Consider the following 24,434-nt stretch of genomic DNA (forward strand, 5'->3'; position numbering starts at 1 on the left):
GGGATCCGGGAGGACCATCGTGAGAGGAAGGTCTCTCGTTCACCAGGTCAGAGCCTCCCCAGAGTGAAGCAACCAGCCAAGCACAAGGAACGATCAAAAGCCACAAAGGTGCCCGCCATGCAGATGAGCATCGGGCACAGCCCCTCCTCCTCTCACCCAGCCCACACATGTGCACCTACACACACCAGCACCCACGCTCACTCCTCAAAGCATCGCCCCAGGGCAGCACCATCAGCACCACCCCTGTCCTAGAAAGGCAGGAGCTTAGTCCCACCCAGACTTGCTGAGTCAGAACCTGCATTTAACAGATGGTCTGTGTGCGCATTACATTTTGAAATGTGCTGTGGGAAGGCTACAAACCCACACCTGCAGCAGTGTTTAAAGAACCTCCGCACATTCGTCGTGAAAACATTCCCTTAGCACCTGGCCCTCAAAAGTGCTCCATAAACAATTCGAGATCCAGGGCTGCCATAGAAGGTTGTGCAGGTTGCTCACTGCACAAAGGCATTTCCCACTCATCACACCTGAGTAGATACATGGGGGCCCCCATTCCACTCTCCAATCCACATGCCCTGGCTCAGGGCTGTGTCTGACCAGGGCAGGGATGGACACGTTTGTCAACCCAGGCCTGAATTCACCCAGAGGGGCACCGTTTTCTAATCAGAGTGAAGACAAACAGCGTGGGCTAGTGGTGGTCCTGACTGTTTGTGGCTGCTCTCACCTGAGTTGTCATGATGGCCTTGATGGCTGCTTCAAACTCCTCTGAGTTGTTGTAGTCGACCGTCCACACGTGGGGCTTGCCGATGAAGTTCTCTGCATAGGGATGCTGGGAGAACACCTGGCCGGGGCAGAGACCGCACGCAGCTGCCCCCTGCGCCTGCCAACGGGGCAGGGACAAAGGAAGGCGCCCCATCCAACTGTCCCCTCTCTCCCTTTGCCCTACATCTCATCTGCCTCTTCCAGGACCTGCAGGGGTCTCTGTCCCGGCCCCTCCTGATCGGGGACCAGGGTGCTTTCCACTCACCTCTCTGGAGGTGGGCTTGCCTCGGAAGAACTCATGGTTGAGGGAGCTGTGGGGCGGGCTGAAGCGGGACTGCAGGAAGATGCAGCCGTTGGCGATGGCCTCCAGGGGGGCGGGGCCCTCGTAGGGGAAGCCAAACCCGATGAAGAGCTGCAGAGTCAAGGGGCACGGTGACTGGGAGGTGACCCCAGGGAGGGCTGGGCTGCCACAGCCCAGGAGCCCCAGGATGCGGGGGACGAGGTTAGGCTTCGGGATATCCACAGGAGGCAGCTGGGCCAGAAAAGCCGGCCCAGGCCATCTTGTGCCACGGGCAAGCACGTCCCCTCTCTGGGCCTCAGTTTCCCCATTTGTGAAACAAGGGGGGCCAATTAGGTGTTACCAATGATCTCTTCTTGCTCTATCAGGCTATGATTTATGATTCTGGAGGGGGGAAGAGAAGAGTAAGGGTCTCAAGCCAAGAAAGCTCCAGGCTCGTACCTGTAAGAGACCGCCAGGAACCTTCACTCACTCATCCCCAAAACATTTATTCAGCACCTAATGTGCGAGGCGGTTCACAATAGCAAAGACACGGAACCAACAGAGGTGCCCATCACGGGTGGGTTGGTTAAAGAAACTATGGTACATCAACACCACAAAATCCTATGCAGACATAAACAAGAACAGAACCATGTCCTTTCCAGCAACGTGGATACAGCTGGAGGCCGATATCCTCAGTGAATTAAAGCAGGAACAGAAACCAAATACTGCATATTTTCACTTAAAAGTGGGAGCGAAACATTGGCTACTCGTGGGCATAAAGAGGGCAACAGTAGACCCTGGGGACCACTGCGGTGGGGAGGAGGGTGGGACAAAGACTGAGGGGCTAACTGTTGGGTGCTATGCTCGCTATCTGGGTGACAAGAGCCTTCACATCCCAAACCTCAGCATTATGCAATAGACCCGGTAACACGCCTGCGTATGTACCCCTTGAACCGAAAATAAAAGTTGAAATTTTTTTAATTTTTATTTTCTTTTTTTTTGAGACAAAGTCACACTCTGTCACCCAGGCTGGAGTGCAGTGGCGCGATCTCGGCTCCCTGCAACCTCTGCCTCCGAGGATTCAAGTGATTCTCCTGCCTCAGCCTCCCGAGTAGCTAGGACTACAGGCGCCCACCACCACACCCAGCTAATTTTTGCATTTTAGTAGAGACGAGGCCTCCATGTTGGCCAGGCTGGTCTCAAACTCCTGACCTCAGGTGATTCACCGGCCTTGGCCTCCCAAAGTGCTGGGATTACAGGTGTGAACCACCTTGCCCAGCCGAAATTATTTTTTTTTCAAGTAACTTATAGTAGGAGTGCACAGGGCTGGCCTGGAAGGAAGTTAATAAATGACTCTGAATCCAGGGCTGTTCTGTGAGGTTGTTCAGGTCATTCACTGCATGTGAGCATCTCCACTGCCCCCAACACACACACACACACACAAACACAAACACACACACACAAACACACACACAGACACACACACAGACACACACAAGATCCCTTGGGAAAGAAGCTATGATGAGATCAAGAGAGGGCCTGGGGCCAGGTGCAGTGGCTCAGGTCTGTAATCCCAACACTTTGAGAGGCCGAGGTGGTAGGGTCACTTGAGCCCAGGAGCTCGACAGTAGTCTGGACAGAGTAGGAAGACACCACCATCTCTACAAAAAAGTTAAAAACTAGCCAGGTGTGGTGGTGTATGCCAATGGTTCCAGCTACTCAGTAGGCTGAGGTGAGGGGACTGCGTGAGCCTAGGAGTACGAGGTTGCAGTGAGCCCTGATTGCACCACTGCACTCCAGCGTGGGTGACACAGCAAGACCCTGTCTCATAAAAAAGAGGGTGGGGGTGCCTAGAAGCTGGCTGGAGACTCTCCAGGGCCGAGGCAGGGTTTTGCCCGCTGTGCCAATTGCTGCTCCAGGAGTACAGGTCAGGGCCCCTGAAGCAGTCACTTGGGAGTAGTGGCTCAAGGGCACTCTAGCCAGGAGCCCTCTCTCCACCCACCCAACCACCCCGGCTCAGGAGTCCATTTAGCTGGACTGGTACTGCAAGGGGGTGGGTGGGAGTCCAACTCCACTTCCCCACCACTGAACCACGGTTCTGCTGCTCTGCTGGCCCTGCCCTGGTCCCCTTCTCTATAGGGCCTCTCCTGCCTGGTGGGCACCCTCATCTCTGCCCCTGGGCTCTGGCCAGATGTGGGGCTCAGGGCAGCAGAGCATGCTGGGGTGTGTCCACATGTGGAAGGGGCCTGAGTGGGGGTGGCCGGCATGGGTGGTGACCTCAGCGTCTGCAGCCGGCACGTGTGAGAATGGTTCGGGGGATGGGGGCTCACCTTGGCCTTGCGCAGCAGCTGCTGAAATTCGGGCTGCGGTAAGAGGCCATGGTTCTTCACGAAGGCTGGCACCTCGGGGGGCCGCTGGCTCTCATAGTACACGGTGCCATGAATTTCCATGTATTTGTTCAAGATGCCCAGGAACTTCTCCTTCCCCTGGAAAAAGAAGAGGGGGAGATGGGAGCCTCATGCGAACCAGAGAAGGCAAAGTCAGTGGAGGAGACGCCTTGGTCTGGAAGTCAGAAGATGTGGGCCCAGTCTCAGGTTGGCCATTAACTGGTTGTGGGACCCTGGAAAAGGCCCCTCCCCTCTCTGGCTTTAAAAATCTGTGAGTTGCAGAGATTGGACTAGAGCAGAGGCTTCCAGATTACGTTTAGCCACAAAACTGTTTTCTTTCCAAAGGAACCCTATGGAGACCAATACTTAAATGGATTCACATGGGGCCACTTGGCCTCCCCTGAACCCCTAATGACCTCTAAGCTCCTCAGAGGAGCTGTGGAGCTCTCTGTAGTCCAGATCATTCATCCATCTCTCTCTCACACATCCATCCTATCCATTCATCCAACCACCATCCATTCATCCAACTGCCCATCACTTCATTTGTCCACCCATCCATCCATCCATTCACCCATCCACCCATTCACCCATCCATCCCTCTCACACATCCCTCCACTCACCTATCACCCATCCATTCATTCATCTGCCCATCATCTACCCATCCACCCATTCACTCATTTATCCCTCTCACACATCCCTCCACTCATCCATTCACCCATCCATTCATCCATCTGCCCATCATCTACCCATCCATCCATTCACCCATCGATTCATCCATCTACCCATCCATCCCTCTCACACACATATCCCTCCACTCACCTATCCACCCATCCATTCATCCATCTACCCATCATCTACCCATCCACCCATTCACCCATCTATCCCTCTCACACATCCCTCCATTCACCCATTCACCCATCCATTCATCCATCTACCCATCCATCCACCTTATCTCCATCCCTTCTTTCATCAAAGGTGGAGGACCTCTGATGGAAGCTCCATATTTGGGATTTGAACTCAGGGGAATTCTACCCTGGAAAAAAGGAGGAAACAGAGCTAGACCAGTCCTTGCAGGGGCTGAATCCATTTTGTCTCAATCACTATATGGATTAAGGTGATCCGAGATTACTAGGGCCCCCAGCTACAAGCCGAGAGTAAAAGTAAATTCTGTCTGGAATAAAATAGGGTCATCCTGGACCTTAAATTATCCTATGATTTTTCTCATTCATTTTCCAGAACTCAAAAAAAAAAATAACCATTGAAATCCCAATCAAACCCCCAGTAGACCTTTTTTTTTTTTTTGGTAGAAATTGACAAGCTGATTCTAAAACTGATTTGGAAATGCGAAGGAGCTAGAATAGACAAACAACTTTGAAAAAGAACACAGTTAGCAGACTTCTATTACCGATGTCAAGACTTATTATAAAGCTACAGTAGACCAGACAGTGTGGTATTGGCATCAAGATAGACACGCAGATCAATGGAACAGAATAGAGACTCCAGAAATAGACCCACACACAGCATGGTCAATTGATTTTCGACAAAGGTGCAAAACATTTCAGTGGAGGAAGGATAGTTTCATCAATAAATGGTCATGAAACACGATATCTATACACAAAAAAATGAAAGAACTTTACACTTATTACGTGTAGAAGTTAATGCAAAATGGATCACAGACTTAAATACAAAACCTAAAACTATAAAACTTATACAAAAAAAATAGGAAAAAATCTTTGTGACCTTGTGTTAGACAAAGATTTCTTGAATGTAATACCAAAAGCACAATCCATAGAAGAAAACACTGGACTTCATTAAAATTAAGAACTTTTGCTCTTTGAAAGACACTGTTGAGAGAAAGACAAGGCTGGGTGCAGTGGTTCATGCCTGTAATCCCAGCACTTTGAGAGGCTGAGGCGGGAGGACCGCTTGAGCCCAGGAGTTTGTGACCAGAGTAGGCAACATAGGGAGACCATCTCTCTCTCTCTCTCATTCTCTCTCTCTCTCCATACACATACACACAGAGAGACAGAGAGAGACAAGCCACAGACTGGAAGAAAATACTTATAAAGCATATATTTGATACAAGACTTGGATCCAGAATATATAAAGAACTCTTAAAAACTCCATAGTAAGAAAATAAACAACCTAATATTTCCAATAGGCAAAAGTTTTTAAAAAGACACATCACCAAAAAAGATATATGGAAGACAGAGAAACACACAAAAATGTCTTCATCATTAGTCATTAGGAAAATGTCAATTTAAACCACAAGAAGACACCATTCCACGCCTGTTAGAATGGCTGAAATTTACAAGACTGACCATGCCAAGCGCTGATGAATTGGTGAAAGAATTTAAAGCCTCCTACATTGCTGGTAGGACTATAAAATGGCAATGACAACTTAAAAAAAAAGTTAAACATACTTCTACAGTATTAAACAGCCATTATATTCTTAGGCATTTACCCAAGGAGAAATGAAAGCATATGCTTCTACAAAAAACTGTACACGAAGCAAAAAGGCTAGTCAAGACTCCCCGAGTAGCTTTCACAACTTTTCCATGGGTTGCCACCTACAGATTGAAAAGTTCCACCCCAGCTCACCCAGATGACTCTCTGAGAGTCTGGAACATTTCCTCCAGGGATGAGGGTGGGTTTGCCCTGGGCCTGAACCAGCTGCCTTTCCCTCTTTCCCGCTTCATTCCCTTGGTCCCTCACTCCCCTCCCCTCCCCGCTTCCTGGGACTACAATCTATTAAAATAGCACCCAAGCTTTAGCCTCAGGCTCCACTTGCTGGGGAATGCAGAATAAGACAGACCTGCTTAGCACAAAAATCACCCAACGCCTCACCCTGGGTCCCCAGCTCCCTCTCCCCATAAGGATGATAAATGACCTCCGGTCTTCCCTCCTTCCTCCTCTGCTTCTCGGCCACCTGGTCCCCTGAACTCTGGACGGCATCTCTCCCAGGATGCTACTTTCATTTTTCTCTTCATCCAGCCACCTCTGACTTCCTTTGGTTACAAATACCAGAGCAAAGATGTCTTTTTTTTGGAAGCAGTTTCTTTGAAGTCTCTGGCTGAACAGGGTTGCCTCGGGCTTCACAGAAGTTCCAGCGCTAGAGATAAAACCTTTCTCTTCCCAGACTTCATAACCTCTCATTCTCTTGGGCCAGTTTCTTAATAGCATTTTCTGATATAGATTCCGTGCGTTCCACAGCCCTCCGACTCTGCCCTCTTCCCCAGCACCCAGTGCCCATATCCTCCCAGGCTTCTCTGCAGCCGTGGCGATCAGCATGGGGAGCCTCACCTCCCAGCGCCCCCTCACACCCCACAGTGAGCTCTGATATCTCAGCAGAGGTCTTGGACCTTGATTCCTGCTTCCAAACCTTCTCTCTGCCATTCTCCAAGGCTTCGTAATGCTGGGGAGAGTGTAGAGTTAAGGTCAAGCACTCTGGCTCTGGACTTACACTGATGCAGGCTGGAACATGAGCTCTGCGCTTACTAGCTATGGGTCACCTTCCAACTCACTGCGCCCTGGGGTCCTCATGTGCAGAGTGGGCGTGATCACATGAGTACCTACCTCATGGTGTGAAGGTTAAATAAGAGACGCACGTGAGCCCTTCGTGCAACGCCTGGCACATAGCAAGCTCTCAGCGAACAGCAGCCTCTTGGGTGGATGCAGCCCAGACTGTGAGATCCCCCCCAAGTCCTCCTTCTCTCCTCCCTCCTCAGTCATAGAACCCGGAACTGAGGTGGGCACACTGAACTGAGCTGCCTGGAAATAAAGCCACCAAGCGTCCCCTGGAAGTCGGCATGGCCCTGTGGCCAAGATGGAGCTGACGAGCAGTGTGGGAAAGAATGGCCCTAAACATGGTGCCCTGCTCTGCCCCTTCCTTCTCCTTGCTGGCTGGGATGCAGAGGTAATGACTCGAACGGCTGTGGCCCACTTGAACCCTGAGGCAAGGCCGGGGTGGAAACTGAACACAGCGGGTCAAGGTAAGAAGACCCCCGGGAACGCCACACCAGCCTTCCCAACCTCTGGAATTTGCAAGCAGGAAAGAAAATATACTCCCATCTTGTTTAAATCACAATTACTTTTGGAGTTTTCCTGCGACAGCTGGATCTAATCCTAACCAGTGCAGTTGTGAGAGTGGTTAGATACGGTGATCATGTAACAGGCCTGATGTAGGGTGAAGGGGCTTCCCCTGACCGTCTCCTCATTATTAACCTTGACCTCATGCCACCTGCCTGATGCAATGACCCATCCAATGCTGGTTCCTCTTACTCCCCAGGAGCTGCCCGGTGGCCATGCCAAGCAGGACCTTGACCTCCAGGGACCTACCTCCCCTTACAGAGGAGCCAGGAAAGACGGCTCCTGGACCCTGCTGTCCCCATCACCCTCTTCCCCATCTTGGTCCATCCACAGGAGTCACAGCTCCAGAGAGCCTGAGTCAGGGGAACATCGTGAGGAGAGACCCCTGGAGCGGCTGCTGGAGAGGGGAAGGGAGCAGAAGGCAGAGGGGGCAGGCGGCAAGCGGTTTCCATACCTGGAGCTGCCTCATGGCCAGGGGGAGCACAGGGAACAGAGAGAGAGAGAGAAAGAGAGGTTAGTGATGATTCGCAGACAACACCCCATGCAGGCAGCTCCTCTCTGGGGACCCACAACCCTGAAGATGGGGTTCTAGTCTCTAAGCCTCTCCTGCTTCTCTCTGCCTCTCATCCCACAGAACCCCCAAGTCTAGCATGACCCCCCCCCATGCCCCCGCCAACCTACCACGCCCTTGCTGGGTTTACATTGTTTATTGATCTGTTCCTTGGGAAGGTGGAAGATTTAGTCACAGTCCTCAATGAAGGAATCATTTATTATGGGAGGACAACCTGTCAGCTTCCAGGCTGGGTGTCTTTAAATGGCAGTTAGGAACGTTTTGTCGTGAACTGTTCCTGGGAGACATTTCCAGCATGCAGGGGCGGGAGCTGGGCGCTGCATCCTGGAAGGAGGAGATGAGGGACCCGGGCGGGGCCTGTGCTGGGCGGGCGGGTGCTTCCTGCGAGCAGGGGCGGGGCTCACCTTCCAGATGCTCGCCTCCTTGCCGTACACCACGGCCATGTTGCTAGCTTTGCCGCCTTTGATGAGCTGCTTCTCCGTCTCGTTGAGCTCCTCGGACACGAAGCCCATGAAGGAGTTGTCGGGGGTGTGAGCTAAGCCCAACCGCGCAAAAGGAATTGGGTCACCAAACAAGCAATGGCCGCCCCTGGCCTCCCTGGACTGTGCTGCCCAAGAGGTCCTCTTCTGGCAAGGGTGGGAAAGGGGGCGGGCCTTAGGAGTACGCTGGGGAGAGTGTGATCAGTGCCCTGGCCTGGGTGGCCCCTTCCCAGAGACTGCCACAAAGCTCAGCAGAAGGAAACCGAGGCCTGGCATGGTGACTTACGCCCATAACACCAGCACTTTGGGAGGCTGAGGTGGGAGGATCCCTTGAGCCCAGGAGTTTGAGGCCAGCCTGGGCAACATAGTGAGACCCTGTTTCTATTTAAAAAAGCAAAAGTTAGCCAGGCATGGTGGCATGCGCCTGTAGTCCCAGACACTTGAGAGGCCCAGGTGGGAGAATCGCCTGAGCAGTGTTCAAGGCTGCAGTGAGCTATGACTGCACCACTGCACTCCAGCCTGGGCACAGAGTGAGACCCTGTTTCTATTTAAAAATACAAAAGTTAGCCAGGCATGGTGGCATGCGCCTGTAGTCCCAGACACTTGAGAGGCCCAGGTGGGAGAATTGCCTGAGCCCACTAGTTCAAGGCTGCAGTGAGCTATGACTGCACCACTGCACTCCAGCCTGGGCACAGAGTGAGATCCTGTGCAAGAAGAAGAAAGGAGAAGGAAGAAGACGATGATGATGAAGAAGAAGAGAAAGAAGAGGAAGAAGAGGAAGGAGGAGGAGGAGAGGAGGAAGATGGGGAGGGGAGGGGGGGGAGAGAAAGAAGAGGAGGAGGAGGGATAAGAGGAAGGAAAAAGAGGGAGAAGGAGAAGAAGACAAAAGATGAAAAAGAAGAGAAGGAGAAGGAAGGGGAGGAGGAGGAAGGGGAGGAGGAGGAGGAAGGGGGAGGAGGAGGAAGGGGGAGGAGGAGGAAGGGGGAGGAGGAAGGGGAGGAGGAGGAAGGGGAGGAGGAGGAAGGGGAGGAGGAGGAAGGGGAGGAGGAGGAGGAAGGGGAGGAGGAGGAAGGGGGAGGAGGAGGAAGGGGGAGGAGGAAGGGGAGGGGGAGGAGGAAGGGGAGGAGGAGGAGGAAGGGGAGGAGGAGGAAGGAGAAGGAGGAAGGGGAGGAGGAGGAAGCGGGAGGAGGAAGGGGAGGAGGAGGAAGAAGAAGAAAGAAGGAAGGAGCAGCAGCAACCTAAGAGGTCATCAATCCTCCTGTTTGTTTTCAGTTAAGGAAACTGAGGCTGAGGCTCTGGGCGACCCAGCAGAGACTCTGCCCTCCTCAGTCCCTGGAGCCCCAAGCTTCGGCTGCATCTCTGACTCCTCTTGTCCCTCCGCCTGCGCCCATTGGCAGCGTCCGTCATCCCAGGAGGAACTTTCTCTGCCTCTTCCATGGCTGCACCCCGGCCCAGGCCACATCGGCTCTCACTGGGACCGCCCTGACAGCTGCCTCCCCGTTCCTGGGGCTCTCTCAGGACACTCATTTCTCTGAAATGATCCTTTTGAATCTAGGCCCTGTCAGTTTCCTCCTCCACACAAAACCCACACGTCAAAGTCCACCCAACAATCTCCAGGCTCTGCCTTCTTTCCCCTCCCACTGCACCGGTGACCATCCAGCCCACCCAGAGCCCTGCTGGACGCAGCCCCTCCCCAGACAGACCTGTGCTCATGAGCCGGTGAGAGGTCTGTCCTGACCCTGGTCACTCGCCGTCTCCTCAACAGCTTTATTTTTCATCACAGCACTTACCGACCACACATGAGATCATATGCTTATCTGTTCATGTATAATTGTCGGAATAGGCCGGGCGCAGTGGCTCACACCTGTAATCCGAGTGCTTCAGGAGGCTGAGGCGGGTGGATCACCTGAGGTCAGGAGTCTGAGACCAGCCTGGCCAACATGGCGAAATCCTGTCTCTACTAAAAATACGAAAATTAGCCAGGTGTGGCGGCGCACGGCTGTAATCCCAGCTACTCAGGAGGCTGAGGTATGAGAATCGCTTGAACCCGGGAGGTGGAGGTTTCAGTGAGCCGAGAACACGTCACTACACTCCAGTCTGGGCAACAGAGCAAGACTCCCTCTCCAAAAATAATAATAATAATAATAATAATTGTCAGAATATAAGCCCCCTGTGGGCAATGGTTCTGTTTTGTTCAGTTGTGTGCCCCCAGCACCTGAAACAGAGCCTGGGCTGGTTGAATGAATGCTGGACAAAGACGGATGAGATGGAGGAGGCAGCCTCCCTCTCCCAGCTCCGAGCCTCAGCCTGCACTGCCCTCCTCCCTTGTCTTGGATGAGGAAATCCTACTCAGCCTTCGGGCCCCTCTCACATGACAAGTCCTCCCAGAAGCCTTCTCTGGGGTGCACTGTGCCTCCCTTTGTGGCCCCATCTGTGGCAGTTATGTCTCTGTTAAAGCAGGGATCGCTCTGGGACTTCCTTGCCATTTGACTCATTTGTCCCCAGGACCCCACCCACCAGGGCCAGGGATCCTGTTTGATCTCGTGTTCCAATGCCGTGGCCATCTGTGGAGCGCAGTGACTGCTAAGCTCCGTCCGCCAGGGAGGGGAGGAGAGCAGCATGAGAGCTGAGAACCTGCAAGGCACACGAGCCCTGCCTTCTGCGCACCAGGATCCCGAATAAGCCATTTATTGAATCCAATTATATTTAATCTACCTTCCTGCATGGGAGGGGCTGTGGCGAGTGAGGAGGCTGGGAGCAGCCGCCCAGCCTTGATTCCTGCAACAGCCTTGATTCTAAATACCCTATTTCTTATTTCAAATGCACATTTCCCACGTTTGAATGTTTCTCCAATTGGGATGCATGTTTTAATCAAATGTGTAGATCTAATGTAGTATTTCCACCCACCCCTCAAGGCCCACAAGACATAGTAATCAACTTCTGGTACAGCTTAGAAGAGATGACGGTTTCCTGTGTAAGTGCCCCCAAAGCTCACAGATTCTTGGGCCTGAAAATCCAGCTACAGATCAAAACGATCTCTCTAGAGCTTCAGGAGGTTCAGGAGGAGCCCCGGAGGCCTGGAGTTCTTTCTGTGGGTGGTCAGGGCCAGGACAGCTCCCCCGCCTCAGCAGGCTCTGCCCACATCAGGCAAAGCAGCCCTGGCCGACCTGTTTACCGACCTGTTTACCCGTCCTGCATCCATCCTCCCGCTCCCCTCCGGCTCCTCTGAGGCTGCCCCCCAGCCCTCTCTCCTGTCTCCACCACGCTGTGCAGCTGAAGAATCCTTCACTAAACTGCCTTCATTCCACCAACTCCACCAGAAGGGACAGATTTAGAACACAATTAGCTAAACCAGTGGGAGGGGACAGGGAAGTATTGCAACCAATTAAAATAACAGGACCATTAAGCCAAGAGCTCCTGGGGGCAGAGAGAGGGTAAGGCCAGGAGAGGCGGCAGCCCCCCAAGTAAGCTCCCTGGGGAAATCAGCCAGCTAGATGGGAACAGGCCGGCTGGTGACTTCCTTCCTGCACTCAGTGTCATTAAAACCGGCCAGCCTCCCTCTTCCCTTTTGTCCTCACTTTCTTTGATTTATTCAATCCATTTAATGTTCTCTGAGGACCTAGGTTGGCTCCAGAGAGATTAAGATAAACCAATTAGCAGCCCCTTTTTAAGTGGTTTGTAATCTATCAGGGGAAATAAATGTATAAGCAAATAACTCTAGCACACTTCAACATATGTTTTAAAAGAGTTAAGTTTAAGAATTATAAAAATAGAGGCAAAGAGGCAATACATTCTGCCTGGACTAGGAGATGAGGGGATCAGTGAAAGTGATGGCAAAAAGAGGAGACATCTGACTTGGGGTTTTGGAGGATGAGTAGGAGTTTGCCAGGTCTGGAAATCCACAGCCAGTGGGCTGCACCCTGGGACAAGTCCTAATTTTCTCAGAGCAGGTTATTTCAGAAACCTCTTTTTTTTTTTTTTTTTTTTTTGAGACATAGTCTCGCTTTGTCACCAGGCACCAGGCTGGAGTGCAGTGGCGCGATCTCGGCTCACTGCAACCTCCACCTCCTGGATTCAAGCTATTGTCCTGCCTCAGTCTCCCGAGTAGCTGAGATTAAGGTGCGCACCACCATGTCTGGCTAATTTGTGTATTTTTAGTAGAGATGGGGGTTTCACCATGTTGGCCAGGCTGGTCTCGAACTCCTGACCTCATGATCCACTCGCCTCAGCCTCCCAAACTGTTGGGATTACAGGTGTGAGCCACTGTGCCTGGCCTGACTGTTTCCCTTCTAAGTGAACTAATTACCCAAGCCTCTCAACTCCAGAGCTTCTCCTCTTCCACAGCTTTGAGCACCACCATTTCCTCCCCACCTCTATTTCCACTCCCCATTTCCTTTCTCTCCAGAAATCTGCTGCCTGTGCTTGCTCTACCCCAAGCTGAGAAGTCTCATGCAATCTTGAAAGGGGCCCTGCGGAAGGAGTCTGGTCCCTACTGAGCTGTGTGACCTCAGGCTGCACGCTCTCCCTCTCTGGGCCTCAGTTTTCTCATCTGGACTGCATGAGCCCCAGGAGCCTTCCCACTTTCCCAACTTTCTGGGATTCAATGAAGCCATTACTTATTTATTCAAAAATCGCATCTGCCCCTAATACATCCCAGAGTCTGGAGAATCAGAAAAAAGAATACGCCAAGCACCCAAAAGAGATGCCACGAATTTGACAGGCTAAATAAAAACCATACGCTTTACTCACAAGCAAGTCCCTCAGGACTCGGCTCAGAGTCTACGTTGCTCTTAATTTAATAGATGCCATCCTAACAAGGGTGCTTATCTAGCTTTCTGGCCCAGAGCCTTCAAAGAGCCACCCTCGAGATGCTGCTGGAGGCAGATGCGCTGACAACAATTAAAAGTGACAGCCGGGAGCCTCCCGACAAGTGGAAGAGCACGGCGCGGCCAGGCACAAGGAGGGGGCACAGCTCCGCACACCTCTGCGTCGGGAAGAGCAGGCCCACACGCCCGGGAGGCAGAGAACTGACCCCGGAATGTCAAGAAAAGGTGAAATTGTTTTCAGGGAGCTGCGTTTCATGGGGTAGGTCAGTGTGTGTATACATTTTAGAGTCTCATTAAAAACAGCTGAAGCCCCGGGCGCGGTGGCTCATGTCTGTAATCCCGGCACTTTGGGAGGCCTACGAGGGCAGATCGCTTGAGCTCTGGAATTCAAGGCCAGCCCAGGCAACATGGTGAAACCCTGTCTCTACAAAAAAATATAAAAATTAGCCAGGTGTGGTGGTGGATGGCAGTAATGCCACCTACTCGGGAGGCTGAAGGAGGAGGATCACTTGAGCCCAGGAGGTCGAGGCTGCAGTGAGTTGAGGGGATCACACCACTGCACTCCAACCTGGGCAACAGAGCGAGAGCCTGTCTCAAACAAACAAACAAACAGCTGAAGCCCAGCTCCACTCACGTTCCTTGCCTGGAGCCCTGGGAGCCAAGCCCACTCCCGCATTTCCAGAACCTTCCAGTTCTTTCTGCATCCCTCTTACTGCATCTGTTCCCTCTGCCCGCCTGTTCCTTTCCACCCAGGGAAGTTCTCCAGCCTAACCTGGAATGCCTGTCTTTCTGGAAGGCTGCGGAGCCCCCTGCGTTCCGGAACTGTGTGCTCAGCCGCCCTCCTGGAGGGTGAAGGCTACACCCACTGGAGTTGGGGAGGTCACCCCACCCCAGACACCCGCTCCATGCTTCCTGCTCCCCAAACAGCACCAGAGGCTTCCTTCCTGGTTCACACACTTGCAGAGCGGGAGAAGGCGATGCTCGGTGGGTCCCACCAACCCCACTGGCCGGAGAAGGAAAGAGAGGGAGAAGCATGACCCTGGCCGCCTCTCGTGTCACCGCTGAGAACCACGAGGAGGACCCCTTGACCCCGACCCCACCCCTGCCCTGTGGGGCACTCACGGAACATGGTCATGAACTGCTTGGGGCTGAGGTTCCAGTAGCCCCAGTTGGTCCGGTAGCCGTGCAGCGTGGCGTACTCCTCGTGGTTGTAAGCGGGTTCCGTCCCGAAGGTATCGATGACCCTGATTCGGCACCTGCCCCACCCCAGGGACCGAGAACCAGGGTCGGCAACCTCCCTGGTGTCCCTGGGCTGGAGCTGCCCCAGCCACGAGCGCTGCCACCAGCCAGTGGCTGGGTCAGAGTAGCGCAATGTGTATTAGCACTTGGGCTCAGACACTGCCTCGCTGTGTGACCACAGGCAAGTGCCTTCTCCTATCTGTGCTGCCCCATCTGTCAAGTGGGAAAAACAACAGCCCAGTTGTCTCAGGGTTGTAGGGAAGCTCCTGGCCCATGGTCCGCAGTTAGCACTCAGGAACTGCAGCCATTACTGCCACCCAGAAGGGAGGCACTGCTTGGAGAGGGGGTCCCTCTCTGTAGTCCCCAGGGTCATCTATACAATTTGCCCCTGCCTGGGCAGGGAGTCCATAGCCCCTCTCCTCGGGAGCCTGACAGCCCTGGATGTGCTCAGCCTAGAGGGCCAGGATACAACAGGCAGGGTCCCCGCACTGTCCACGGGCTGTCTTTGGGAGGGCGGCGCCTCTGAGCCTCCTCTGCAAGGCTGGTCCCTGCAGGGGTAGACCGTGCAGCTGGGCAGAGGCTCCGCTCCACGGGGTCCTTCTCCCTCTGATGCCTCCAGGGGTGGAGGCCCAAGTTCAAAACCCAGAGAGGCCTTGTCCCTGTGGATCAGCCAACCACAGGGCCAGATGAACTCCGAGGCCACTCTTAATGGGCCACAGCCCCAGAGCCACCCGCCTCTGCCCACCCTACGCCCTGGAAGAGGCACCTGGAAAAAGGCACTAAGACTCAGAGGCCCTGCAAGGAGCTCCTCGCCCCAGCATCCTTCCTGGTGATCTAGAATTGTCTGCAGAGTGCTGAGGTGGGCACTGTTCCCCCAGGGGAAGGGCCAGGGGTGGGAGAGAGAGCGCCAAGTGCATAGAGAACTCGCATTAATAATAAAAGCAATAACACTGCCTGTCACTTTTTTCCCTAATAAAATCATGTGGGATCGTCAGTGGGGCTGGAGCACACATAATAAATAGCAGGGCTCTCTGTGCCAAATGAAGCCCCACATCCCGCTGGCTGCGGTGAGACAGGGAGCAATGGCCTTGGCCTTCCTCCAGAGGGAGATGGCGTGGGATGGAGGAGGGGAGGGGAGTGCTGAGCAACCCTCCCCACCCCACGGTCCCCACAGCAGGGTCACAGCCCTGGGTACTGTCCCGTTCCCTTATACCCCTCTCTCCAATTCCTCGGCCCCACTCCATGTGGATTACCCTGGACCCCTGCCCCCCGCCTCCATGCAGCAGAGGGGTGAGGGAGTACCTCCCTGGGCCGGGAGGCAGACATGGAAGTGGCAGGGGAGGGGAAGGGCAGAGGGCAGAATGCAGGACAGCATGTTCTCCCGCTTGGGCCCAGCTGGCAGAGGGGGGACATGGGGGCAGGCATGAAGGAGGAGCTTTCTCCCTGGCATGCGGACCACGTTACCACCCTCCGTCCGCGCTCTCACCGGTACTTCTTGAAGGAGAGTCCCATGTGCTGCTTCATCTGCTGCAGGCCATGGTAGTCGGTGTAGATGAGGTCAAAGGGCAGCGGTATGGTGAGCGGGCAGCTCCCCCGGCCTGGCGGCACCCCTAAGTTACTGAGAGAAGAGCCCTTCAGAGTCTGGGCTCCAAGAAACCCACCTGCCCAACCAGCTGCCCCAGTTCCTTATAGCCCAGGATGACCTGTAAAAGTCCAGAGAGCTTAGCACAGACTCTCAGAAAGGAAGTGAGCAGGATGGCCCTGGACAGTGGTGTAGGTTTCTCACTGCACAAGGCAATCCAGCGAGGGGCAGGTGGGACTGAGGTCAGCGTGGGCTCCCGTGAAACCAGCCTGGGCTACCTGCCAGGAGGAAGGGGCAGCTTTTGTCATTTAGCCACAGATGTGCTCCCACAGGGCTGTGGCTGCCCAGAGAGGGAGCTTTTCTCTAACTGTCACAAACGCCGTGGGTGCTGCGGCAGTCCTCAGTGCGGCTCCACGTTTGCCTGGACCTAAGGGCCCCAAACCTCCTGCCTCAGAAGAGTGCAGCCTTACAGTGCTGGCTGAGCTCCTGGCGCCCAGGGCTGGCTGAGGCCACGAGCTCCTCCAAGCCACTGGTCACCTGTTCCCCACTCTGGGGACCGCACAGGCTCGGAGTGTTGGACTTGACCAGCGGATCTGCCTGCCCCTGCCTGCCGGGTCCCTTACACATAGGTTTTCATCTGGGACAAGGTTGCCTCTGGTAACCTGGAAGCAGCAGCTCAGCCAGAGGAGGGGTGGTGCCCTTCTGCCATCTGGCATCCCGTCCGGCTGGAGCTGCTGGGTCATCTCCCCCTGCTGGACCTCCCCAGGCCCCCGGTTCCAGGGGCATGGACAGGAGGACATGGAAGGGCGTGACCACACCCCATGGCTTCCTCTAGAATCCCCACATCTGCTCAGCCCGCCTCCCTGGAGAAGGGCTCGAAGCCCCTGTCCCAGCAACCACAGCTGCCAATTTAAACTCCTCTCCCCACAAACCCCCTGCCAGTGTCCATACAAGCCAGCTCCTCCCACCAGGAGCCTCTGTTTATTCCAACTCCACAACCTTGGTTTCTCCCCTGCAGGGCATGACAAGGCATTCACTCTCTTGTTCATTCAGTTAGGTCTGTGCTGAGCCCCTGAGCCAGGGGGAACATGCCGTCCTCTGCAGAGATGGCCCCTCCACGTTCCCTTCCCCACTCCACCAGAGGACGACACCCGGGGGTTCAGTATGCTTGCAGAACCCAGCCAGGTGCCAGCTCCCCAAACACCCTCTCCCTACTGTGTCCTCAGGATAATTCTCTTTAACAAATGTTTCTTGAGCGCATGTCGGGTGCCAGGCCCTGTGCCCACATCAGAGACAATGTGGGACGTGGCCCCAGCCCCAGGAGCATGAGCCATGTGAGGCGTGTGCACCTGGGGGTGCTGGAGCAGAGATCTGAACAGCATGTGCAGAGGCGTCCTGAGGAGGGGCCCATTGGTGGAGGGACGGGCAGAGGGGGTTGCCCAAGCAGAGAACGCCACATGCCCTGTCTTCCTCTTCCTCTCTCAACAGCTCTTGGTGGGCACGACACCTCATGGGGCTGGATGTGACCATCCTTTGCTCCTGACTCAGATGGTGAAGCAGCCAGGCCGTGGGGCCCCATCTCCCAGGGATACCCACCTCCCCAGGATTTGGGGTTCAGCTGCCAGCTCTGCAAGAGGCCCAAGACACCTCCTACTAGGGAGCACCTTCGGGGACCCATGTGATAAGCAGAGTCAGGCTGGGGAGGTGATGAGCTTTGACAAGGTCACCTGCTCATTAACGGCACGAGGCCGGGATTGATCAGTTTCCTAGGCTGTGTCTGGGCTCCTTGAAACCATTCAGGCCAGGTGGAAAAGGCTCCTGCTCACTTCACGCCTGCTCAGAAGCTCAGGGAGGGGACTGTGCCCCCCACCCCGTTAGCACACCGTCCAAAGTGGCGCCCTGTCAATGATGTTTCTGGTCACCTGCCGGCAGCGCTGTGATGGAAAGAGGTGGGGAGAAGCGGCCAGCACGGGGACTAAGCCATCAGAGGTCGGCCTTGCCCTGCAGAGAAGGACGGCAAGAGGGGAGGGGCTTTCTCTGGGCCTTGCCCCCCACTCCAGCTGCTGCCCCCACCAGCCTCCTGAGCTGTTCCCCCACAAGCTTCCCCGCCATGACAGAACCTTTGCTGCTAAGTGTGAGAGGGGGGTTGAAAACCTAATAACCGTTTCCTCCCCATTTCTTGTTCACAAACTTAAAAATGGCCAACGGCTCCTCCCCCATCCCGCCAACCTTCCTTTCCAACCCAGACAGCACACCACACGGGACTCTCTGATCCAGGGCTTCTAAAGCAGAGCCTGCCTCTTCAGCATTTTTGTGGAAATACCCAGAAAGCAAAGGAGAAGGAGCACAGACCCCAGGGGTCTGGAGCCCTCCCAGGGAGCAGCTCCCACAACCTGGAGACTCCATGAAATATTTGGTGGTACGTTTAAGTGTCCAACAAATTCTGCATTCTACCCCGTTGTTTGCTTTCAAGCATGGACTTTCTCACTCCCAAAACACCTCCAGTAAAACTGATGCCCCAGAAAGAAGCTTCACTTTTTTGCCCTGGGGCTCCAGAAGTCCTCTCTTCCTCACCTCCCCGACCCAATTGAGAACCACACACAAAAGGACACAAAGATGCTCCCTCTATCCCCTTCCTTGCAGAAACCAGGAAGTGGGTGGCTGCTCCTCCCACATGGAATCTGGGTCAAGTAAATTTAAGACAATCCTGAGAATACAAACCGTAGGTGGGTCTAGAAGCTGCTACCTGCGCTAGGAACTCAGCTGCCTTCCCTAAGGACCTCGGGTTGTCTCTAGACAGCATCTTCTCCCTCTGTCCCGGGAGCTTCCTTTTGTCGCCCCATCACTGACCACACCCCGACCCTAGCCCCAGACAGCAGGGCCACTGAGAGGACAGAGGGGTTATAGCACGTCACAGCCCTCTCCTGGGAGACCTCCACGCTGCTGTTCTAAGGCGAATCCATCATTCTCGCCATCTTCAAGGCTACCATTTTGGACACAGGTATCATTCTATGTGCTTTCAACTTATTAATTCGTCAACTCCTTTCATCTTGGCAACTACCCTACCAGATCAGACCCATTCTCATCCTGTTCCCATCTTCACAGATTAGGAAACAGAGAGGCTGAGTAACTTACCCAAGGTCACACAGCCAGGAAGGAGCAGAGCTGGAATCAGAGTCTTTCTACAGTGGAAACTTGGTCACGTCTCCCCGGGGTCTTGACAGTTTCCAAGGTTTCCCACTGCCTCTGAGCCAGGACTTCGAGGGCGCTTCCCCACCTAACCCCTGTGGGAGCAACTGCTGCGGCCCCTGCGCCACACCCTGTGCCCCTCAGGGTCTGCAGCAGCCTCTCCAGCACAGGCTCACTGGGTGTGCATGGAGGGAGCGGGGGAGTGGGCGGAAGGTGGACCCCCGCTGAGTCCCACCTTGTGCAGGGACCATGTGGGCAGTTAGGCCTCACCCCATGAAGCACCAACCCTAAGCCTTGGCACCCAGATCCAGAGCCGGGCAGGAGCAGGGGCACCTTTCTGGGCAATGGCATCCCCCGTACACACCCCCGCTCAATGTGAATCAAAGTCTTGACTAAACCAGAAAAAAAGGAGGAATGTAAAGGGATGGGGGAGAAGGAATGTACAGTAAGACGGTGGCTGTCGCCAGCACGCGACTAAGTGAGACCAGACACTTCCTGTACCTGTCACACGTGAGGCCAGGTGCCACAGAAATTTCAAAGTGGTCCCGGCCAAACCCTCCCCTCTGATCTGACCAAGGTTCTCTTGCGACGGCGCCCTGCCTTCACAGAAACTGTTCCCTGGGCCTAGAAGACTCTTCTCACCTCCACATGCTTAAATCAAACATCACCTCCTCCAGGAAGCCTTGCCTGAGACATTTCTCCCGCTATGCTCCCTCCACACCTGGGACACACCTAGTGAATGTCCCAGTCACCTCTTCCCACCTGGAGGCCCCTTTGAGGGCAGGGTCAAGTGGGCCTGGCCAAGATGGTGAAACCTTGTCTCTACTAAAAATACAAAAATTAGCCAGGTGTGATGGTGCGCGCCTGTAATCCCAGTTACTCAAGAGGCTAAGGCAGGAGAATCGCTTGAACCCGGGAGGTGGAGGGTGCAGTGAGCTAAGATCGCACCACTGCACACCAGCCCGGGCAACAAAGTGAGACTCTATCTCAAAAAAAAAAAAAAAAAAAAAATCAGGACCAGGAACAGGACCTGACCAATCAAGGTGTGCTGTGTCCATGAAGGAGTACACAAAGTGGTAAATGAGATGAGCCCCTCAGGAGGAATTGGTTTAAATGTTTAACAGCTAGCCAAGAAAAGCCTTTCTGGTGAGAGAATGTGGGTGAGTGACGGACTCAAGGGTGAAGGTGCCTTGGTCACTGGCCTATAGATCTGGACCCGAGCCCACTGGCCCTCCACACGGCTCGAAGGACATCACAGCGGGAAGGAGAGGAGGGAGACAAACGGCCCAGTGGCAGCAGCATCCCTTACCAGGAGGAGTTAAGAAGCCCACCTCCAGATCTCTTCTTGCAAAAGAAAGCTTGTCCCCAGCCCTGGAAAACAAGGATTTTTCCATTGAAGGGCAGGACGTCCCTGGAGGTGTCTGCAGCGGCCTCATCACTCTTGTCAGAAGAAACCTGAGCTTTGCCCCCTGGAGAGCAGAGAGGTCAGCTGCAGGAAGAGGAGGCTGTAGTTTTATCACTTGTAATTTAAGTTTACTTTTATGGGCAATTTTACGCTAAGTGATTGGCTGGAGCAGCGACATGAATTGAAAACGCTGTCCCCTGATATCCTTGAACCAAAGGTGCCCGGAGGCTGGGCTGTACATTTCCACCTCTCCTGCTGAGTCTGCGAAACGCTGCTTCCTGTCCAGACGTTTCTGCACCTCTGAGGCCAAGTCCTCAATCCTCTTGGACCCTCAGTCCAGGGCTGGGTTCAGAGGACGGTTTGGCAGCCCCCACAGATGGGGGGTGCCAGGGGAGGACCTCAGGGGCAGAAGGAACTTGAAACATATCTGCTGTGTACACCTCTGTCTGCCCACAGCCAATAGCCAGTGCTTGGGAAGGACGGGGAAGATTGCGTGGAACTGCCAGACTGGCTGGTTAGAATGTATTACTGAGTGTCCCCAGGCCAGGTGAATAGGAGTCTGAATCCCAAGATGAAAGGGGCAGGGTCAGGGTGGTCCAGGGGAATGCAACATTTCTGCGGGTCACCTGGTTAGAGTCAGCCCTTGCACTGTGCACAAATTAATCCATCCAGAAAAGCTACCCTCTCCCAGGAGGAAGGAATAGGAAATTAGTGCTTCATGGGTACAGAGCTTCAGTTTTGCAAGAAGAGATCTGGAGGTGGATGGCAGCGATGGTTGCACAATAACGTGAATGTGCTTCGCCACTGAACTGTGTACTTAAAAGTGGTTACGGCAGCACATTTTATGTTATGTGCATCTTACTATAATTTTGTAAAAAGCCAGCCTGGCACAGTGGCTCACGCCTCGCATCCCAGCAATTTGGGTGGCCTAGGTGGGAGGACTGCTTGAGTCCAGCAGTTTGAGACCAGCCTGGACGACATGGAAAAACTCCTTCTCTACCAAAAATACACAAAATTAGCCAGGCGTGGTGGCATGCACCTGTCATTCCAGCTACTCAGGAGGCTGGGGTGGGAGAATCGTTTGAACCCGGGATGTTGAGGCTGTAGTGAGCCGTGATCACACCATTGCATTCTAGCCTGGGCAACAGTGAGTGACACCCAGTCTTAAAAATAAGAATCATTTAAAAATAATTTTTAAAAGTCAACCCATCCACATTCCCGGCTCCTGTGCCAAGCACTCTGCCTCCCAGAGGGGCTGAGGCCCCATCTTCTCCAGCTGTCACGTACCCACCTGCCTGGGACTCCCAGCTGGCCACCAACACATAGGGGCTTAGTAAATACCCAGGGAAGGACTGGCTCAGGCACCCTTTGCTAAAAGATCAAAGAGGAGGACGGGGAGATGGGCTGAGGGAGGAGAAAAATAAACCACTCAGCAGAAGAAACCCTTGGCTAGGAATTCAAACGCTGGATTCTGGGGCAATGAAAGATATTCCTGGGCAGGAGCTCCAGCAGGCACTTGCTGGGTAGCCTTGCGCAAGCCACCACATCGCTCTGGTGTCCGCCTCCACATGTGGGACACGTGCTTGGGCGAATCTCCACGGTCTCTTCTAAGCTAAAAATTCTCTGGTTTTATTTCTCTCCGTGCCTTTGGTCTGTGGCTAGAAATAATCTCTCCAGGTAGTGCTCACATTCTGGAACAAACTATTCTCTCTCTCTTCTCTGTGTGGGAGGGACCTAATTAAAAAGAATCCTTGCAAAGTGCTCAGAGATCTTTGGCTCCAGGGGCTGAAGTGCAGGTAGGATCCACAAACTCACTGGGTGCCTCTCAAGGGGAACACACAGTCGGGGCAGCTGGGACCTTCTGTCTCCCCAGAGCCCTGAAATCCTCCAAGCCTGAGCGTCATGGGCAGCCCCCCACCCCAGGATGTCCCATTACCAGAGCAGGATACTGTCTGGTCCCTAGAGTGCCAGGGGCAGAAAGCAGCAGCCCAGAGGTTGAACTGGCATCTAATGAGCTGCTTCAGGAAGCAGGGGTTAATATCACTAATGGGGAAACAATTACACCATCCTGTAGCATTTTCTTCCTCTCCAGGATGGACTGACCTCCCTGTACCCATAGAAGCAGCCCAGAGTTGCTTTATGGAGCCATTGGGATGGGCCTGCCCTCAGCTCTCACCTCCTGAAAAGGCAGATGCCCTTGAACCTCCCCAGCACATACCCTGTGCCCTGGAGGGTTCAGGGCCACAGCTGAGACCTGCCAGGCCCCCTCGGGGTCCGTGGCTCAGAGGAAAAGGGAGTCGAAAGGCAAATGGGGGCACAGTCCGGGTGCTCCTTAGCTAAAACCACCACAAAATGTGGGGGCGGGAGATGGGGTGCAAGGCGTTGGGGGGGGCCTCTGAAAAGGAAACAGCGTATCCTCGACACTGCAGACCCAACGTGGGGCTGGCGTCCAAAGCTGGCACTTTCTCCCCGGCGTTCTTTCCTAGTAAGCAAACTCGGGGCTAAGAATAGGGCCGCGCTCCCAGGAGAGCTGGAGGAAGCCGCACGCTTCGGGAAGAGGAACGGGCACGGGAACTCGGCCCTCCGGCTGTTCCCAGTCCTCTTCCTTACAGACAGGCCTCAGTTTACACAACAAATGCCTGTCAATGCTGAGCCCGAACCCAGGTCTTCTCATCCAGGCTTTAGCTCCCGGCGCCCAGGCCACCCCGAGGGTCCCTCTATTTGCTCTGGGTTGGGGCCTGGGCGTCGGGGATTATTTTCAGTTCCTCTGGCGATTCTTGTGTGCCAGCGGCTCTTGCTACTCTATCGGGTTCCACCAGCCTTTGCTGAGAACCGACCCGTGCAGGGGCCTTGGGGTAAGAATCTGCTGTCAATCCCACTAACGCGGTCTCTGTGGGAGGTGAGGGCCGAAAGCTAAGATGCAGCCGCTGCGTCCTGGATTCGGGCATCGATACCGAGGGCCCCGGCTCCGCTCCAGAGCTGCTGAGGAAAACGCAGCCTGGCTCCCAGGAAAACGTATTCCTGTGATCAAAGCCACTCTGGTTTGAAGGGCAGGCGGTGATAGAGCATAGTGTTTTTGCAATCCTAAATATCTCTAAATGGAGTCACTTATGACAAGCGACTCAGCCCACAGTGAAACTGCTGACCCTTCAAAGCGATAAACAGATGTCTGCTGGACTGGGGTGACGAGATGGCGCCTGCTGTGGGAAGGCACCCCCAAGACCCAACAGGAAAGTGAAGCCAGAGGCAGCTGAGAAATGACCACGGACGGCCCTGCGGAGGCCGGAGACACGGCACAGGAACTGACTTCCGAGGGACATTCGGACGTGCCTGGCTCGCCGGTCAGCGCACTCGACTCCCGGCCACGCGCCCGGGTGTGCTGAGTGTACTTGCAGTGATGGCTGGTGTGCGAAATCCTCGCACTAAACCCGGACTGGAGGCATTTAATTGGCCACTGAGTCATAGCGCAACCTCCCACCTGGCGTTGGAATCAGCGCCACTAGGCTGACTCAAACCTGACACTGTAGTCGGGAGGAGCGCTAGGGGGTTATCCGTACCATCCTGTGCTTCTGCCAGCTTCACCAAGAATAAAAAGGCCCCAGACCAGCCCCGGCCCTCGTTTCCAAGA

General features: G+C 54.3%; 1 protein-coding gene across 2 annotated transcripts in view; it reads right to left on the bottom strand.

The window, feature by feature from the left end:
* MGAT5B (alpha-1,6-mannosylglycoprotein 6-beta-N-acetylglucosaminyltransferase B) overlaps positions 1-24,434 on the bottom strand; it is an 84,930-nt gene that overhangs the window by 9,426 nt on the left and 51,070 nt on the right. The window contains exons 9-15 of one of the 2 annotated variants that reach the window (XM_064369739.1): positions 16,117-16,248; positions 14,514-14,647; positions 8,491-8,621; positions 7,970-7,975; positions 3,370-3,525; positions 1,025-1,171; positions 722-838 (exon numbers count right to left, since the gene is read on the bottom strand). In XM_064369739.1, the coding sequence (XP_064225809.1) occupies positions 722-838; positions 1,025-1,171; positions 3,370-3,525; positions 7,970-7,975; positions 8,491-8,621; positions 14,514-14,647; positions 16,117-16,248 (823 nt within the window). The remainder of the gene's footprint in view (positions 1-721; positions 839-1,024; positions 1,172-3,369; positions 3,526-7,969; positions 7,976-8,490; positions 8,622-14,513; positions 14,648-16,116; positions 16,249-24,434) is intronic. The other variant, XM_064369738.1, reaches the window with a different exon arrangement.

This window comes from Aotus nancymaae, unplaced genomic scaffold (genome assembly GCF_030222135.1).
Source record: "Aotus nancymaae isolate 86718 unplaced genomic scaffold, 86718_ANA_hifiasm-v0.15.2.pri h1tg000089l, whole genome shotgun sequence".
Lineage (NCBI taxonomy): Eukaryota > Metazoa > Chordata > Mammalia > Primates > Aotidae > Aotus > Aotus nancymaae.